A 19,872-nucleotide genomic window follows, 5' to 3' on the forward strand; every position below is an offset into this window, starting at 1 on the left:
ATTTAGTAGCTCTATCTTTGGACAAATTTTTCATCTTTTTTAAGCCTCAGTTTCCTTATTTCTGAAATGTGAATATAATATAGAGTTTGCAGGGTTGAGAATCAACTGAGAATCACCCGAGATGATGTTTATACTTAATGTGCCCAAACACAGAGTTTAGCTGGCACTCAGCAAAATCTAGGACTGGGCTGGTTGGCAAATCTGACTTCTCTACCTGCTAAACTAAATTTTGAGTCCCAAACAGTCTCACCTAAAATGACTCCAGATTCACAGACCCAAAGTCTCTTGCAGACACAGAAATTGCATATGTTTGCTGTGAAGTCTCAGATGTGAGAAATTAACATAATTCATCATTTCTAGCCCTTTGCATAAAATTGGGTTTAGTAAGAGAAATTCATTCCATGAGAAGAAATATCTGGTAATAAACAGATTTCTGAACTAAGCCAAGAGAGCAGAAAGAGAATATCAACATCTAAGAAGTAAAATCCACTAGATCTCCCTATCTATTCCTGATAATGACAACAACTGCAGCCGCATAAGGATATCCACATAGTTTCAGAATGCCGAAGAGTTCATGACAATTAGAATGACAATTAGGTACTAGATTCTCAAAGGGGCCCATGTTTTCAGTACATATATAGGATAAAGAGGTAACATTTAAAATTTTAATTCCTGAATGAATGAGCTACTCCTAATTCAGTTTTCTTTGCCTCTCTCTCAGCCTCTCTACATCATTCATCGTAACTGGCATCCCACCCCTGCTGCTAATTTTCTTTCTTGAGCTTTGTACTGAATTTCTGCTGGTACAATGCAATCTCTGTAGCAGGGGAAAAAGTGAGAAAACAGGATAACTGGAAAATTCTCATGAATCTGGAAAAAATAACTTTAGACATGATTGGTGGTAGAGGTGGTGGAGTATGCTGGAGAAACACTGATCTTGGAGTGATACGGCCATCATTTAAAACCCAGCTTCACTACTTACTCCCGGGGACCCTGGCGAGCCTCTTAACCTCTGTGAGCTGTGGTTTTCTAATTTGTAAAATGAAGATAACAGTCACTTCACTGCAGCCTCCCGGGGTTTGTTGTGAGGATCAAATAAGTCATAGATTGTGACCAGTGCTGTAAAGTACTAAATAAATGCATGAAATTCATTTTATCCCTATTATAACATACCTCTTAGCTTGTCACATAGAAAGTCTTTATTCCTCCAGGGAACTGTTCCCAGTTACTGTCCACTCCAAGTCATGTGGACTCAGTCCTCATCTCTCTCTGCTTGAAGAGGCTTTATGATCACTGCCTTCATATGCCATTTCATTTGCTGTATCAATCTGTTTTTCTCTTCATTTTATAAATATTTGCTGAATGCCTAGTATGCCTCAGTATGCTATATACTGAAGACATAAATAAATTATGGTTTCTGCTGTTTTCTAAAAATAGTTAATCTCAGGAAACTCACCTACTTTTAAGCTAGCAAATTCATCATGGGTCTCAAATATACCTCTTCTGGTATTGAGTCACATCTGTTCCTTAGTTTTAAAATATCAGTGTAATGTTTGTGTTTTCTTTATCCCTAAACCCAGCAAGCCTAATGCTTTCCTTCCTAGTGGCACAGGATCCTAACTGCACAATTACTAGTGAGGCCATTAACATTTCCCCAAACTTGAAAATGTAGGCGAGATCCTCTTAATTCTTCCTCTTTCAAGGCATTAAAATTAATTCTCTCAATTTTTCTTGGATAATATCTCTTGGAGGAAACATCTTCATTTCTGCAGGTAGATCCACAGCCCACTCTTGGCATACTTGTTGGGTGATTGGAGTAACTTATTTCTTGTCCTTGTGCCTCCGGCTTCTCTCTACTCACTCCATCCCATACAGGGCTGTCAGGTTTATTTTCCTACCCTGTCTAATCTGACTGCATAGAAATACTTCCACTATGGTAGTAGATTTCCTTAACATCTAAGTACATAGTCTAGCTCACATTGTCACACATGATGCTTTGAAATTATCCCCAGTGGTCAAGATGTACCTTGGGTATCAGTGACAATATTTTAATAAATGCAACTTCTCCTTTCAAAGAAAGCACTTGGAAATTAATTCCATTAGATATGTGGCAAAGGCCATCTTATAAAACAATAAGGACGGGCTCTGAGGGTAGTGACAGAGCATCTTTCAGTTCCTCACATTGCAGGAGCAGGGAGTGACAAAGCCAAGGCCCCATAGGATTGTTCTCCCTTCTGCTAATGACACTTGGTTGGCAGAGGTGATGAGATTCTAACACTCTCAAATGAACAGAAGATAAATAAACACTTTTTTTTTAACAGACATGTTGCAGCTCGGAAATTTTTGAGTTTTTCTCATTGCAAAATCAATACCCATCAGCAGTTTGAAATTAAAGGCAAGATTAGGCCTCAGTTTTATACATGCCTTATTGTATTCCAAAAGCTTTCTACTCAGTCAGATAAATCTTCTTTAAGAGGATTAGGAAACTTTCATTATCTTTATCTAACGTGAACTAACACTAAGTCTGAAAAATTAATCTATAGACTGGACAAAAGCCGATAGCTGCTGGGAAGAAGGAGGACTCTTGGACGTCTTTCTAATTGAGCAGTGGAGTTTCTGCTTCCAACCACTGGAAATTCATCTGGTCTCTAAAGAAAGAACAAGTCTCTCCATTGCTGAGACAGAAGAGAATGCAACTCCCCGAGCTCCTTCTTATAACCTCTCAGTAAATGTAAAGACCCAGGTGTTCCAAGAGAAGTTTCTCCCCTTCACCTCTGCCCTCCCCGGTCTTTTGAATTGGATTTCACAGGCCACCTCTGATGCCCAAAACTATACACGTTTCTCTGCCTGAATGGGGAGATTGTGAAAAACTGACCCTGGAATTGAGGACTCCACTGATGTGCATCTTGCCTGTTCTCAGACCCTTTCTGACCCCAAATTATGAGGTCCATAGGGAGTCACCACTGGCTTCCATATCTAACCCAAGGCATTGCTCTAAGTGCCTTATGAAGAACATTATTCCTGAAGCTCTGCACTGCTAGCTCTTTATGGCCTGTGTTGACTTTGACATGCTTACACAATCTGTCTTATTTCCAGCAAAGTGATAGTCTTGTTCTGTTTGAGTCTGTTTTTGTACAGTGCCTGACAGTTCTTTTTTATTTCAGTGCCGCATTTCCTGAATTTGAAGATAACTTTGCTGTCAAGGCCACAGGGGTGCCATGGAGGCGTCACTTCTAATATTGAGAATTTCAGCTCTTCTGGAACCAAGGCCAGGTGGCAGGCAGCATAGAGAAGAGAACTCTCGCTCCCTTGTTTTCTGTACCCCAGAAACTTTCAACAGGCATTTCAGCTCATCTCAGATGACTGATCTCACTGAGTGCCTTACCATCCTCTGAGGAGAAGCACCAGACATGACAGTTGTCTTTATCTCCAGATGGCAGGCCATCTTGTATCTCCAAAGCAGTGATCATCACCAAGCCATACCCCTAGGAGGGACATGTGCAGAGAATGGAAACAGCAGAGCATACAGGCATCTGTCGTATGGCAGGCTGATGTGGGCGTCTGAGAGCGCGTGGGGGTGAGGAAAACGTTCGGAGGCTGAACTCAGGCAAGACTTGAAACAGTATGAGAGCACCGGGGTCTGCTGGGGAGTAGAAACTGCAGGAAACAGATCTCTGGCACATGCCTCACAGGGTCAGAGACCTGAATGTTGTGCTAGCCAAGAGCTTCTCTAGCCAAAATAAAAGAATGGCCATCTCGAGTTGTACAAGTGACTGAAGCAGGAAGAGACACTAACCTCTACCCAAATTCTCCATGAGACCAACTGAAATGAGCAAAACTATATTTTTTTAGAAAAGCAAGAGTGAGGGAGTTTATATTAGCTAAGAAAGGATGCTATACACATATCACAGAGTGACAAAAAAAAAGTCTTTGAATGTGCTGCAGATCTGATCCGATAAAAGGCAGCTACTGAAGAGTAGATCATATGTAGAGACTACTTCTGAGAGTTCAGTTCAGGTTCCCAAGACATCAGCACAGGAGACTCTAAGAAAAGTCCACCCAAATCTTTCATTTGGTGGAAGAAGGATGTGACATATAACAATGGGAGCTACTCTGCTTGGCACTTCATTGTTACCACGATTCAATACTTGACAGGAATTGCTTTACGTGGTGATGGTGAGGGTTGAGGTGGGGCATAGTTAGTTGGGGGCAGTTTAAAATAAATTCATTTGTATTGCTGCCTTGTTTTAAAAATGGTTCTCAAATTCTCATAACTGCCATCTGAATGTGTTTCTAATTCTTAATATTTAATCATTGATATCTGAGATTCTGACATTTCTTCAGCCCCATTTTTTTCCCTACAAAGAGAAATTTGAATTGAAAAACTTAAATACTATGCCTGTGATCTACTAATTTAGATTTCATTTAAAGGAGAATAGGAGAGGAAGTTAGGGATTTCACTACTCCCCTTTTAATTATATAGATTTATTTCCAACATAGACCTGAAAATATCATTTTGACTAGTCTCCCTCTTGATCTCAGCTCCACTATGAAGCTAGAAGAGAGACAGCCACACAACAACAATGTCAGGGAGAACCAAATGACAGAACACTCAGAATCCCTTCCGTAACATGCACAACCATTGCCTATACAAAGACAATCACAAGTCACATGATTTCACATTAGTATTATTAACATTTTATTACGAAATAAGCCTATGAAAGATATGTAAAGGCACAGTGAGTGGTACTGTATCTATTTTTTAAATATATTTGGTCCCAACTACACAATGCTAAGTAACTTAAGAGATTTCAACCAGCACATGCCAAACAACTTACTAATAAGAACCAAAGGATCAGAGAAAATCTGTGATGATATTTAGTATTCAGTTGAGAACTCAACAGACAGGAAGGAATCCTGGGCTTACACTCAATCTTTGGATTCTGTGGAGGAAAATGACTTTTTGTGTTTTCATACACAAATAGAAGCAAAGACTCAGATTACGCTTCCCCTCCATCATTGACAGTAACTCCAACCTGCAAATCTAGCTGTGACTCACCTTGCACTATAAGGTGAACCCGGGAAGTTTTAGGGTGGTTGTCTGTCTGCACAGAGCAGGTATACGGGCCCTCGTCATACACATCCACGTTTTGAATCATGATGCTGTACTGGGTTGGTGTATTGACCAAGATGATCACACGAGGGTCTATGGACCACTTGTCATTCCCAGCATAGAGTATGGTGCTGCGATTTAGCCACGCCACCCGGGTGACTCGGTCATCTATGGTACACCTGCAGGGTGTTAGGGGGGAGAAAGGGAGAGGAAGAGTGGGGATGGGGAAGAGAGGGAGGGAGAAAGGAAGAAAGAAGGGGAGAGGATGGGAGAAAGAAAGTGTTGAGAGATCATATTAAATATATAGTGGTTATATTTCAAGGAATAAATGAAACAACCTAACCCAGTGCTAAAATAAAACAATCAATTATTGATGGAACTTCCTAAATATAGGGCAACAGTGGCCTGAATCACCCTGAAGAACCAATGATACATTTCTATTTGATTTAGGAACATATTACGTGAGTATCTTTGCTGTGTATTTGCTTTCCATCTTATTTCCCCACCCCCCCCCAGGCTTATGTAAAAATTAGTTTATATTTCTTGAGTACATTTAACACCTTGTGGGAGAAGTGACCCAGGAGCATAGGGGAGAGAAAGTGGATCAGTATTTCAAATAGGTCACAGATAAACCACAAAGCAAATACTTAAGTTGTTGTTAGTCAAAAACTGGACATATTTATCTGCAAACCTTCCTGGTATTGATAAACTCTGTGTACCCCTAAGCTGCCCAATGCCTGCAAATCACAATTTATAACATAGAATGGGAAAATTCACCTTAGAAAGCCAACAATTTTGGAGGAAGCCATGGCTATCTCTTAAGATTTTGGGAGAGGGAAGAAGAAAATGGTCAGGCAAGTTTCCTCCTCCCTCGTGTACTCCTCACCCTAGCTCCTGAGAGGAAAAAATGTGGCTTATGTCACACCGAGGTTACCATCAAGGTGAAAAGCTTACCTCTACTGTCATACTTCTCACTCTTACTAATAATTGGAGGCAAGTGGAATTTGCTTTTTGGTGTATGTGACCTGCCAGATACCAGGTTTAATACAGAAATAAATATGCTTGTTGATTAGGAAGAAAAGTTGCATATGTGCCCCAGGAACATCTGTAAATGGAAAATTTTTAAAAAGGGAATACTTTTTTAATGTGAGTTTCAATGAAGGGGACAGTTAAAGGTTTAAAGTAGTGCCCACCTACTACTCAATGCTCTAGTCACAACCTAAGTTGGGGTATCTGGGCAAATAGGAAGATGCAATTATAGCCCTGCTGCTTCCCCAAGGTGTGCTAGCAGAGAAGGTAGGAGATGTGCCTTCTGGGGACAAGGCATGTGAATCCAGTGCCTCCAGGTGAGGAGACAGGGGAAGAATACTGCCATTCCTCACCACATCTGATCCCATTTCAACAGACAGCAGAGATCCTTCTGATAGGGAGCAGGAGATGGGAAGAATGCCAAAGACACTGGCAGTGGAGGAGAGAGCACACACATTTTGGGCATGTTATTTCCACTTGGAAAAGTGACCAGCCTGACATAGGTCCAAAAGGTCAGGGGAACAGAATGATACTGGAACACCAAAATGACAGCTTTTGTTGAAAGGGAATATCATGTAGTCTATCTAGCAAGATACTCTCCCTGCTTGGCAAGAAGAGTAAAATGATACTAGCTTCCAATTATGTCTTTCAATGAGGTCTTTTATGTACAAGTCTACCTATCATTTAGCAAGTGCCGGCAGCCATGAGGTAGGTGTGGGGTGATAATTAGATGCTTTAGATGCTTTCAAATTATAGCAGAAAGAGATTCTTCTCTTCTAAATTGTCATTATTTGCTTACTGTTTTTTTCAAACTATGAAAGTAAAATAAACATGTTTAAACATGTGAACAAGTATAATACAAAGATGCATAAAGGCCAAGCTAATCATTGCATCCCCACCCAGCTCTTAGTTCCCTGAGGTCATTGTTTCAGTAACAGCCTATTACTTCTCTTTCCACATCTTACTCCTCCTCACAGACATATATTTATGTATATAAAGTTTGTATTGATTTGTTTTTACCTGAAATAGAACCATACTCTAATTTTCCTATGAAGCTTTTTTTTTTTATTATTATTTTAAACTTGACCATGGGCATCCCTGGACATTAGTAGTTAAAGATCTCATTTTGTAATTGTTTCTAGCTAAGTCTAATATCAGTGAGATGAGTTTCTGGGACCCGAGTGCACTTACCATAAGATACTAATAGTTCAAGTATCATTGAATGACTCTTTCCCAACTAAATAGTGTCATTGGTATAAAGAAAAATTGAAGTCATGTTGTTTTCTCCATATCCTGGGACCCTAGCTTTACTTTCCACAAAGTTTCTCCTTCTATAGAAACTTTTCCATTTTGCTTATGAAGATTAAAGCCCTAATGGACTCTCCCTGCTTTGAATTTTCTGAAACAATTCTTAAAAAAAAATACGATAAACTCATTCATTAATTCTCAGTTGTAAATAATAGATAAGGGTTAATGTGCAAACTTCTGTAACGATGGCTGTTTGAATAACTCCTAAGAAGTTCTGACTATACAATTCCAGGAATCAGATGGCTGGGACATGAAGGATGAATCGGGACAGAGTGGAAAGTCATCTTCCAGTCCCTGCAACCTCACAAACCTAGGTGACTACATGCAAACAAAGATCCTTAATTTTAGTTTGGTCAGTCATATAACCCCTTTCACATTTTTAAGTTGACATAAATTAAGTTATAGTTGCAAAAAATGCATTTTTGTAGAAAATATTCACATTTTAAAATTAAACTGTCGCACTATTCATATATATATATATGTATATATATATATATATATATATATAGTTCATGGAATTTAAAAATTATAGTGATTTGCTACTCATGATTATCTATATTCAACATTCACAAACAAGCTATCCTTTAGGAGTCATGGATTATGCATCGTTCCTCTTTTAGTCCTGAACTCGTATTTTTATTATATGTCCTCTGCAATATTTTATCCTTATATAATATTTTACGCTTGAAAATCTTTTATTGATCAGTTATAATATTTATAAATAAACTTAACTTTCTTTTATGTTCTGCAACCATAAAGCTCTAAGCAATAATATTTTTTAAAATGAGTTATCATTACAAGGATAATATTGATAAAACAACACAAATATATTGTATATGTTGTTAAATAATAATTAACATAACAAGTAAGCTTTTACTGGAAATATAGCTATTAGTGGGATAGATGAAGCTTTTCAAAATAAATATCATTACTGCTAGAATGAGTAAGAGCTAAGAATCAATTCTATTTCTATTCCTATTTCTGCTTTAAGAGAAATCTAGTTCACATAAATAAGAAGATGGAAATGAAAATCTTGTATAGAAATGCCACTCAATTCTTTGAACCTTTTCCAAAATATATGCCAAAAATTACATAGTAATATAGCTTCAAAAATTATTTTAATGATCTTACAGTTGACAATTCAATTAGTTCCTCCTTCAATTTCTTTTAAAGCAATGAATTGGAAAATATCTCAATTGCAAAAGGCTACATTGTAACACAGTATTAAATTCATTCAATTTCTCAATATCTGGATAGTATACTGCTAATATTTTCCCAGGCCTTATCAAATGACTATTAAAGATATGTTACTTTTTTACTTAGAAGCACCTTGGTTAAACCAATACACTCCGAAATGAGAGGAAAATTGAAGTACTATTAATTTTAATGTGCCAAATCACACTGCCCTCTGTCAGAAAATGTCTCTTTCTCTCTGAGTTCTAATTCCAAAATAGAGAAGGCACAAGTTTTGCCATAAATTTATTACTGATGAAATAATGTGCCATGACCTTCAGCATTTCTTGTTTCACTTTGATGGGACTCTTCTTCAAGAGTGATCCTCTGTTTGATAATAGCTGAGTGGTGAATGCAACAAAGAGAGTAAAGAAAGATTCTCTCCTGGACAATTACTAAAGTGGAAGCAATCAGAAAGGAGAACTAAGATTACAATTCAATCTTAGATACTTTTCAGGCAGGAAATTTGAGATCTTAAAATATATTACTTAAATCTGTCATTACCCTGTATAAGGCCTCCAACTGCAGGTTGGATGTATGCAACCAATTCAGATTACCATGAGGCCTAGCAGGGGCTGATTTTGAAATACATTAGTCCAAATCTACCTTCAAGGGCTAGAACACGTTCTTAGTGCCCGGCCACACAGTCCATGGAAAACTTTGTAGAGCTAGACAAACCCCAGATGGAGGACCAGTGCCCAATTTATTTGCTCTCAAACATGGGCCTCATTACTGGGCATTGAGGGCAAATAGAGAGGAATAACTGGATTAAAAGCATCTCTCAATGGGGCAGAGCTGGATCACCAAGTCTGTAAAGTCCTAAAGCCTAACAAATGATAAAGAAACTTGGTAGAATGAAAATGTTGGTTGAGGACAGTTATTTTCCTTTTAACGTTTCTGTGCTTCAAAAGAAAGTATAGTGTGTAGTATCAATGCTTCTTTCTTTCTTCCATCACTATAGGGCTCTTTCAGTGTCTTCTTTCAGAACGGCAGTAAAAAGAGCTTAGGAAAGAACTTAAACAAATGTTTAAGTATTCTTCTAAACCTGGTCTTCCCTGCTGTTTATAGCTATGTCCTGAAGTCTCATTAACAAGACGCACATGGAAAAGGATTTCTGATGTTAAACAAGGGGGATCCAAGAGGAAAGTTGAGAAACAGTGTGTCAAATTTTCTGACATTCCATTAATTTTTCAGAGTTTCTTGAAAACTCTTTCAGGCATTTAAAATCCTTATATTCCCAGATAACCCTATTTACAGATTCTTGATAAGAGAACTCATTACAACTCTATCACAAGTAATGTCTAAAATTACTCAGTGCTTATTCTGTACCTAGCAAAGCTTAAAAATTTTCCATATATTAGATCACTCAATCCCCTTTTGAGATATGCTCTAGTATTATCCACATTTTACAGATGAGGAAACTGAAACAGAGAGATTCCAGATTCCTAACGTCCGCAGCTGGTACTATCAGAGCAGGGAATTCAAACTCAGGCAGACTGGTGCTAGAATTTCAGCACTTGAGAGCTGTGGTATTCACCTCAAAAAGAAAGTGCTTGTGGCTTGAGAATCCAAGTGACAAGGCCAACCAGGGTTGGATGGCCCTATCCAATTAGTACATTTATGGTACTAATTTAATTTTCTCATAAGAGATAAAATAGCTTAGGCGAACATAGAAGACATTTAAAAGTGATTTTGTACACCTTAAAATACTGCTAGCTAGGTGTGAGGAAAGGAGGTAAAAATATGAATCAGAAAGACCAAAGAAATGTCTGAAAGAGATTGGAGAAAAGGAATCCTGCTGGCAAAGTATCATTTCCAATGCTACTGAATATAGAATATAAGGTGAAGGAACAGAATTGCTTTGTTTTGTTTCAGATGAGGAGGTGCAGTTAAGGGAAATGCAAACCTTAATGCAGTGATTTTCAAACTTTAGTGTGCATCTGAACCTCCTAGAGAGCATTTTAAAACACAGATTGCTGAGTCCTGCTCCCACATTTCTAACAAATTCCCAGGTGAAGTTAGTGTTCCTGGTCTTGGGCAAACTATTTGAGAACCACTGCCTTAAATAAATTGGACAAGAGACAGGTTGGATTTTAATCAAAAAACACAATCTTCCTAAAAAGTGAAATTGGCCAGTATTAATTTTTTTGTTTGTTTGTTACATCTGATTTTATTTCTATATTTTGCCTCTGAAAATATAAAATTAAAAAGCATCCTGACAACAGATATTTAATGAGAGTTTAATGTGTACTAGAGAACGTTCCAGGAGCAGAAAATGGTGAGATAGGCGCAGACAAATGTCATGTTCCTTGAAGCTATGTTCAGTGACACAATTAAAGCATATAAGTAAAAAAGTATATTAGTTTCAGAAAATGATAAGTAGTAAAAAATAAAGCAGAGTAAGGACTGGATTGTGCCATGGGGACTGGGATCATATTTGAGACAGAGTGGTCAGAAAATGATCTGTGGCTTGCATGCTAGATATCGAAATTTTTCCAATCTTAAATGCAGTACGGTGTACATCTGAAAATCATGTCTAACTCAAAAATAAAAGTCATATCTCACTTACATACATAAATAGCTGCAGGAACACTTAGATGATCTGGGTAGCTAGAGAACAAGTCTCTTAATCCAGCCTTACAAATGGTCTCTCCTATATGGATAACATTATAGGTGTTAATGTTCACATAATAGACAATTGGCATTTTGAGACACTAAAGTTAACTGGAAATACCTTTAGATTTCCACTCTTGTTATTGGGGTAATACCTGAAATATGTTTCAGGCCTCTCTGTTAATGACTAGACATTGGTATTAGAGTTTAATCTCGAATATAGACTTATCATTGTAAAGTTTATTCTTTGTAATCTAATGTCAATATTAAATATTTCATATACAGCTTGGAGTTTACAAGGATAATTGACAACTAATTTTGTTTCTTGTTCATTCCCATCAGAAAGATAAAGTTGAATTTGGTAACTCAAAGGTCACTTTCATGTCAAGAAATTTGAAAAAAAGTTTTTTTCTGTATCTTCAAAACTCTTCATGAATAAAATTGTCCAAGAGAGGGAGAGAGAGAGAGAGAGAGAGAGACTTCATAGAATTTACAATACCGCATTTAATTATCTACACACTTATTTTTTAGACTGCAAATACATGGATAAGAACCCTGTTACTGGTCTTCATTTTGTATCACCAGCATCATCTGCAGTCCACTTGGCATTTAGTAGGTGATCAATACATATTTATAATGATTAAAAGATGTAAGGTAATGTTTTTCAAATTGGCATCAAAAGAATCCACATAAGATTATAACTAAAGATATTGTATTACACAGTTGAAAGTTGCTACAAGCATTGATCTTAAATGTTTTTGCCACATAAAAGAAATACTAATCATGTGATGTGTTGAAGGTATAAACTTATGCTGTGGTGGTAATCATTTTGCAATAAATAAATGCCTTAAATCAACATATTGTATACCTTAAACATATATATAATGCTGTATGTCAATTACATATCAATAAAGCTGATAAAGAAGGAGCCCACATAAGGGGAAGTAGATGTCTTTGCGATATATATATATATATATATGTGTGTGTGTGTGTCTCTCTGTAAGTTATATATATATATCCATGTACACACATAAACACTCACTTACACACACATGGGGTCCACAGGTTCTCTACTAGTATTTTTTAATTTAGTGTTTTTATTTCTATAGTACTCTTAAGAACTATAATACATATATATTCTGGATGCAGCATGACCACAATTAGATTTAAGTGTTCAGATTTGTGTCTATTATTACAATGGCATCAAAGAGCACTTCTTTTATTGCCTCAGGCTAATGAGAAAAATACAGAAGTGGACTTACTTTGTCAGCAATGCATTCCTGCTAAGGAAAGCTGAGTGATGCCAGGGGCCATTGTAGTCATAAAGATTCTCATAGATGGAATGAACTAATGTGGAAAGAGAACTTGGTTGTCGCATGGCACAGGCTGAAGGCAACAATGATGTTCTTACAGCAGTCAGCACCAGTTTTACATTGCAACTTAGAAATTAATTTTAATAAAACATCACCTGGTCCATTAAATTAATGTTGTAGATTTTAATGTTAGTGGTTATATATGTGTATGATTTTCAATTTTTGATTTTTGAGTCATATGAAGGTAAAGGTTAAGGCATTTATACAGTGTTATGACCTTATGTACATAAAACTTTAAAAATAATGTTACCACTGGGAATCCGTAAAAACTTTGTCTCTGCTCTCCTCTGCCCCCTGCCTTTAAAATGACCTTCTAAAGGGGCCTCAATTTAAGTAATGCTGATAAAGGTGAGAGAATTGAATATTAAAACCTAAAAATGAATTTTAAAAAATATTCTTTTTAAATTTACCCATATTATTAGTTTTTTTGTTTTTTTAATTTTGTTTTATGTTTTGCCTTTTTTCACAAATTGAAAGGTAATCGAATTTAAGAACCTTACATGTATCAAAATATATTAATAATGTCAGTTTGAAAAGTGGGAGGAAGATCTTACTTTAGAGAATTCAAAAACCAATAATAAATGGATTTTTTAAAGGAAAAGAGAGGAGGCAAGCCAAAATGAAATATTTTTAGATCAATTCCCAAGGTATTTTAAATTGCAGAAAGCTGTTCTCCTGGGAAGCTTTAACTATTCAATGATTTCCTGAGTTATAAATACAGCCAACTCTAGAGCATCACCAAGGACTCTAAATTATGTAAGAGAAAACTTTATAATTCAGATAGTCAAAATTTCAACAAGAATAATAACTCTGCTAGAGCTAATATTTGCTGATAAGGTATTGATGGAGAATAGATATGAGAACCTCTGTAGAAGAATGGGAGGGGGTAGATTAGAGCTATTTAGGGAGGGCCCAAGAAGGGAATATTTCTTTCAGTGGTGCAAGAGGCTGACTTTTACATGTCATATGCGTAATGTTCCTAACTGGAAGATGGTGCCACACTAATCGCAGCTGGAGTGGACAGTCACATTAATACACAGAAAGAGTGTAGGGCAGAGGGGATGGGTGTTATCCAGAGAAAAGGAGAAAACATATTCTATGCATGCAGGATGAAGGCCCTGGAAGAAATAAAGTATTTAAAACAAAATCAATGAAGGTGTAGGGTATCCTGAAAATGGTGTCACCTGAAGCAGAAAATCAGCTGCAAGACGATGATATATTGTGGTTTCATCCATGACCAATGATATATGAGTCCATCAGAACAGTGCTCACTGTGTCTTCAAGCTGGCAACGGGACCTTCCCGTCCCCACAAGCACAGTCATGGCTCTACCTGAATACAGAGAGCAACTTTACCACCTCATCACCCAAATGAGGCAGCTGGCTGAAGGCAGTTCAGAACAGAGCACCTGATACAGTGAAGGAAAATGAAGGGAGTGATTTATGTGAGAAGATGGCTCCGCAAAGAGGTGGAAATTGCTTACGACCACAAAAGAGGAGTTAAACTGCATGGCTGTGGGAGGAGAGAGGAGGAGAATTCCTATCACGGTAATAGAAGGTAAAGCACAGGGTAGCTAAACATAATCATGAAAAGAAAGGGTAGATGAAAAGGCAAAAGAACGCTCTCTGAACAAAATACTGAGTGACTGAACTGGCTTCTTCTCATACTCCAAGTCACTCTAAATTCGCAGGATGTGTTTGGTAGATAACTTTAGTGTTCCAAGGAGACAGAGGCTAGGCCAAAATAAAAATCATAACCAAAGCCATCATAAGAGACAGTGCCTGCCTTCAAAATTATTATGATCTCAGAGGAATGATAGAATAATAGGGCATTTAAAAGATACCCTATCACATTCATGGATATAATAAAAAGTGTACATTCACCCATTCATTTAACAAATATTTACTAAGCACTCACCAAGTGCCAGACTGTAGGGATAAGATGTTAAATAGAGAATCACTGTCTCTACCCTCATGGCATTTTTAGATTTATAGCAGTATTTGTAGCAGTATTCAATCAACAGATCTCAAGAATACCTGCGTACTATTGCAAACTAACTGAGGGGACCGCTAGGACTATCATGTATAGGGTATGGCATGGGAAGCCCTGCTCAGATACATACTCTAAAGACAGGCTTTTCTAAAGAAGTAGCAATTATTCTAAGATAGAAAACTGAGATAGAACACCAGGTACATGTGTTGGTTATGGAGAGCATTTAAGATAGAGGACAGGACAGATGCATAGCCCCTGGGACAAAGGTTGACTCAAGTAAGGAACAGAATGGAAGCTAGAGTGGCCAAAGCAAGGCAGACGGGGAAATGAGCAGATTGCATGAGGCTCGGGAGGTGTACATGTGCACAATAAAAAAGTCTGCATTTTATTCTAAGTGTAACAGGGAATCCTCGAATAGGTTGAAGGAGAAGCATGCCGTGTTTTAAATTATGCTTTTCACAAGAATATGCTGGACTCCTTTTAGAGGATGAACTGTTGCAGGACAAGAGGTGGAAGAACTAGTGAAGGGACTATTGTAGCCCTGTAGACATGAGAGAGTAGTCATGTAACAAAAAGGTCTGTAGCTGAAGGGAGAGGTGGGGAGCCAGGGTGAAGGAAAAGGGTTAGGAATGAAAGGAGAGTGGAGTGTTGATGACAACACTTTCAAGAATGTTGGCAGCCAAGGTGGAAAGAGAAATAAAGTCAAAAAGAGCATTGGGCTCTCCAGAGGATTTTTTTTTTATTTGTTTATTTATTTAAGAGTGGAAACACTTGGGGGCTTATTTATTTTATAAATATTTACTGAATATCTACTGGGTGTTAGGACTTCTCAAACTTTCATATGCCCACAAATTACCTGTTCATCTAGTTAATTCACTTAGTTTGGATAGGGACCACAGACCTGCATTTCCAACAAGCTCTGTAATTATGCTAATGTGTTGGGCACAGCACTTTGAGTAGCTCAGTTTTAGTCACTAGAGATGCAACTGGGAATACTACAAGAATCAGTCTTTTTTACATTCCATGATATAAGTATATACTAATGAGGTCAATCTTATTGAATGAGAACACCTCTCACCTACCAGAGATAGATGATAACTGACAGAGAAATTTTATAGTTAAGGTGGGGAAATATGAGATTTAAACACATGATGGGAAGGTGTTTCATCTGTTGTATCATAAAAGAAGAAAAAAATAGAAACATAGATATGTTTGTGGACCTGACTACTTGAAAGCAAGGGTCTGAGTGGTGGTTTCTATTTTCTCTAAAGTATAGGGCAAAGTTATTGGTTGAAGGTGAATGAGAGAGTGGGAGAAAGGAAAAGGCAGAAGCAAGAAAAAGTGAAATAGCTGTTGCATAAAATGAGAGCAAAATTATTGGGGAACTGTACTAGGAGTTACAGGCACTGCTGAGGTCCTGTTTGTAGCTGCTAGCCAAGGATTTATAGTGATGATACTCTGCTAGCTTTAAGGATCCTCTCCAGTATTGCTCAGCTGCTCAGCTGCTCAGCTGCAGACATAGAGAATGTGGACGGGTGGGTTCATCCAATGTTAGAATATGCCAGATGAGCAAGAGAAAACATGCCAAGTATTAGAGGAATTAAAAATAATAATTTATAAAAGGAGAATTGAAAATTGGAGGGGCTGGTGGATAGAAAACCTGGTGGGTTTTGTGTACTGGAAGTCTTAACGAGGTTCTTGAGCAGATGAGCTGGAATGAAAGAAACTTTACATGAAAGAAAGTAGAAATATGTGTTGACCATGCAAGGATGGTCCTTTTCCAGAGATTACACTAATTTTGAGGCTAGATGGATCATCTAGATGGATCTTGACAATATCGAGAATAATAGTGGAAGGTAAGAGTTCTTTATAAGTTTCAACGACACGTGTAAATTGAATATTATAGAGACCATATACTGTGGGGCTAAAGAGAAGGCCTTAATATCAGATGGACAAGGGCTCTGTACTTAATAACAGATGGCCCTAGAACAAGCCTTTTGTTTAACTTCTCAGAACCTCCATTTCCCCATCTGTGAAGTAGGATGAAAACATTTACTTCCTAGTGTTATTCCATGTTATTATGAGGCTGAATGAAGTAATTCAGTACAAGAGTCAGAACTGCACCTGGCAAATAATAAACATTCTTTAAACAGTGCCTGCTTTATTACTATTGTCAGAGAGCTGTTTTGCTTCACTTGGAACAAATATCAACCTCTGTTATTTGGAAGTATATGTTAGTTTAACTAAGTGATATTGAATATATTTGCTTATCATTTTCCAAGGAGTTCTGAAGTCTTCTCTGTATGTATTTTCAAATCTATAAGGAATGAGATTTGATTTAGGGTTGTTTGAGCCCATATCAAGATGGATTATATTGCTGGCTAATAGATCAGAAATAACACGAGTCTACGGCCATGCTAACCTTAACAAACCCAATTCCGTCTGATCTCGGAAGCTAAGTAGGGTTGGTCCTGGTTAGTTTTTGGGTGGGAGACTACCTAGGAAGACCAGGTGCTGTAGGTGTAAAACATTAAAAAATATATAATAGTAAGAGATTGTAAGCTGACAAGGTCCTTGCAATCTGTGAGGTCAACTAAGGGTTGCCTTGCCTAAAAGAAAAGAAATAACATGAAATTTATATTTTAAGTATTACCTAGCAAATCAATCCAGTGCTTTTCCAGTTTACCTATAGATTATTTCACTTCTAATGAGATTTTTTTCTACCAAATTTCTTGCTTTTCAGAAGTATTTTGTATTTAACCAATGTAGAGTTTTGCAGTAGGATTTCATTTCCCTCTAAGGTTGATTTTCTCAGCTAAAGCCATTGAGAAAACTTTAACTTTGTATTTTTATCAGGTCTCATTCACAATGTGTTGACACGATGTTTGATGGGACAGTTTCTAGATTGATGACCAGTGGTTGGTAAAATGCTGTATTTCTAAAAATACATAATTGAGAGATCAATCAATACAATTGTGCGCACCTGAAAGAGAATGCAGTAGGCCTGCAGGCCCCGATAGCTTATGCAATACTGTCTTTGTCTTGGGCAGCTTCACTGTGTAAATAGGACAACCCTCAATTTAGAAGAACCAGAGACCCAGACTATTCCATTCTCAAGCTGACTGAGACATTACTGAAACCAAATGAAAACTGTTTAAGTGCCAAAGAGATTAAAAGTATTGGGATGATGCGGGTAAGATCACAATTGAATGGATTACTTTAGGTGTGACCTTTAGAGAAGAACATTCACTTTCTTTAAGAAATTACATATACTGCAGGATGCTAAGCAAAAGTGAAAATTAATCTAAGAGCCTCATTCTCAACCCAAGGAGACACCAGTAGCTGGTAAAAGTGTTTTTCCAAGGCAGTGGGAAGGGTACATTTTAGGGTAGATGAAGAACAAGCACAGATTTTAGCAAAGGGTCTCTCCACAGAACTGGGCAAGTCGTGTGCAGATAGCCAGTTCATATCTGGAATCACTGTGTGGCTTTGACATGTCTCCTTTTCTTCCATTTTCTTCTTTTGTGACGTTGTCTTAAAAGACAGTGCTACAGCATAAGCAAAACCATTTCAGAAGCAATAAACCCTTGGGTAAAGAGGAAAAGTGTCTTTTATGTTAAGAAAGATAAAAATATCTCCTTTCCTATCTTCCTGCCACATATTCCTTGCCTCTCTGGACCTCAACAATGGTGCAGAACTCCATAAGGAGTTGTAAAAGGCAAGGAGGGCTTTTGCTTTCACCTGCCTACCTGTCCTAGATAGCTGTTTCAGAACCTGCCCTTTGGCTACTCAGGGATGCCTTGCAAAGCCACCCAGAATAATTCACATTATTTATTTGCCACTGGCTCCCACTCTGAAGTCCCTTCCTCCACATCCTGCACAGTTTTAAAACTCAGCCTCCCAATTTGTTCATTATAGTTGGCAAAAAAGTGAGCGAGATGAAATTAAAATGTTTCCTAAGCACACATCATTTTAATTCCATTCAATAGATTATCTTGACATATTTACTCATGGCCATGTCTGTCTCAGTATCATCCATGGAAAAGTATATATTAAAATTTTAAATTAAAAGCAGAGAGTCTGGGGAGCTTGATATCTTTTTGAGAAATGGAGCAAGTCAGCCACAGGCTCCCAGCATGAGTATCGTGGGAGCAAAGAGTCTGGCAGTGCAGAAATTACAGCCCACGGATTTCCCTGCAAATACCTTCCCACATATAATGTAAGGGATCATGGAATCCCAAAGACAGGCAAAACCTCAAAGGTCATTCTTTCTCTGGATCAGTGTATATAAAAAGCTGTCTTCTTTTGGGTTCAGGTGAAACTTATCAGAAACTGTGAATAGACTGATTTATTTTTGAAACCAAAAAATATGCTGAAAATTCATTAGCCTTTATCCTATTACAGAAATTTTGTGTAATATACTACTTAAGAGAATAAATACTTTAATGAGTCACAGGTTTGTAATTTATAAACTCTTGACCCTTTGTGTGCATCAGTTTTCTCATTTATAAATGGAAATCATATTTTAAAAAAAGCATAGATTGTGGAGACTATTAAAGAAACAATCATTTTAATACTATTATCAAATTTCTGACACTGTAATCAATACATGTTTATTATTATATTTCTATAATTACTCAAAACTAAAGCATAATGGTATTGAAAGCATTATAATAATTCTGCTTTTCTCTTAGTGTTCATTTTCCAATCTACACATACATTAGTTATGAAGTTTGGAAAATTAACTAGGATTCTACCTCTTTGGATCCCAACTAATAGATCATACTTCTCAAGTTTGGAAATAGTGATTGTGTGTGTTAAGTGATTGTGGCTTCATGGTCACCTGGGAGTCCAATAAGTTTTCTTGATTCATCTTGTGCCATTCTGAACAGACTATACATCTGAACGAAACCTTATTTGAGTTTTTATAAATAAAAACCTCATTAAATAGACGGATGAGCTCGGACAGATGGAAGAGGAATTGAGAAGTGATACTTTTACCAGTGTTTTCCATTCTTACAAGCACTTCTGTATAACGTCGACTCTGCCTGTTTAAAAATATATGTTATGTATTTTTAATAAGCCAATCATCTTTTCCAGAATAGTGGCTTATTTTATATAGATTATGTGAACTATCTCTCCTTAAAAAAATAAAATAGAAGGCAGGCAAAAATCTTTCCTTGGGCCATGAGAGGCCCAAAGAGAGATATTC

The 19,872-nt window shown here is 37.2% G+C and overlaps 1 protein-coding gene and 1 pseudogene across 12 annotated transcripts in view; one reads left to right on the plus strand and one right to left on the minus strand.

The window, feature by feature from the left end:
* Window positions 1–19,872, minus strand: part of OPCML (opioid binding protein/cell adhesion molecule like) — a 477,723-nt gene that overhangs the window by 218,956 nt on the left and 238,895 nt on the right. For all 12 annotated transcript variants that reach the window (XM_039878855.1, XM_039878852.1, XM_039878849.1 and 9 more), the window contains one exon: window positions 5,060–5,292. In XM_039878855.1, the coding sequence (XP_039734789.1) occupies window positions 5,060–5,292 (233 nt within the window). The remainder of the gene's footprint in view (window positions 1–5,059; window positions 5,293–19,872) is intronic.
* Window positions 17,065–17,183, plus strand: LOC120615696 (uncharacterized; annotated as a pseudogene).

The sequence above is a fragment of the Pteropus medius genome, unplaced genomic scaffold (assembly GCF_902729225.1).
Source record: "Pteropus medius unplaced genomic scaffold, Ma_sr-lr_union100, whole genome shotgun sequence".
In the NCBI taxonomy this organism is placed as follows: Eukaryota; Metazoa; Chordata; class Mammalia; order Chiroptera; family Pteropodidae; genus Pteropus; species Pteropus medius.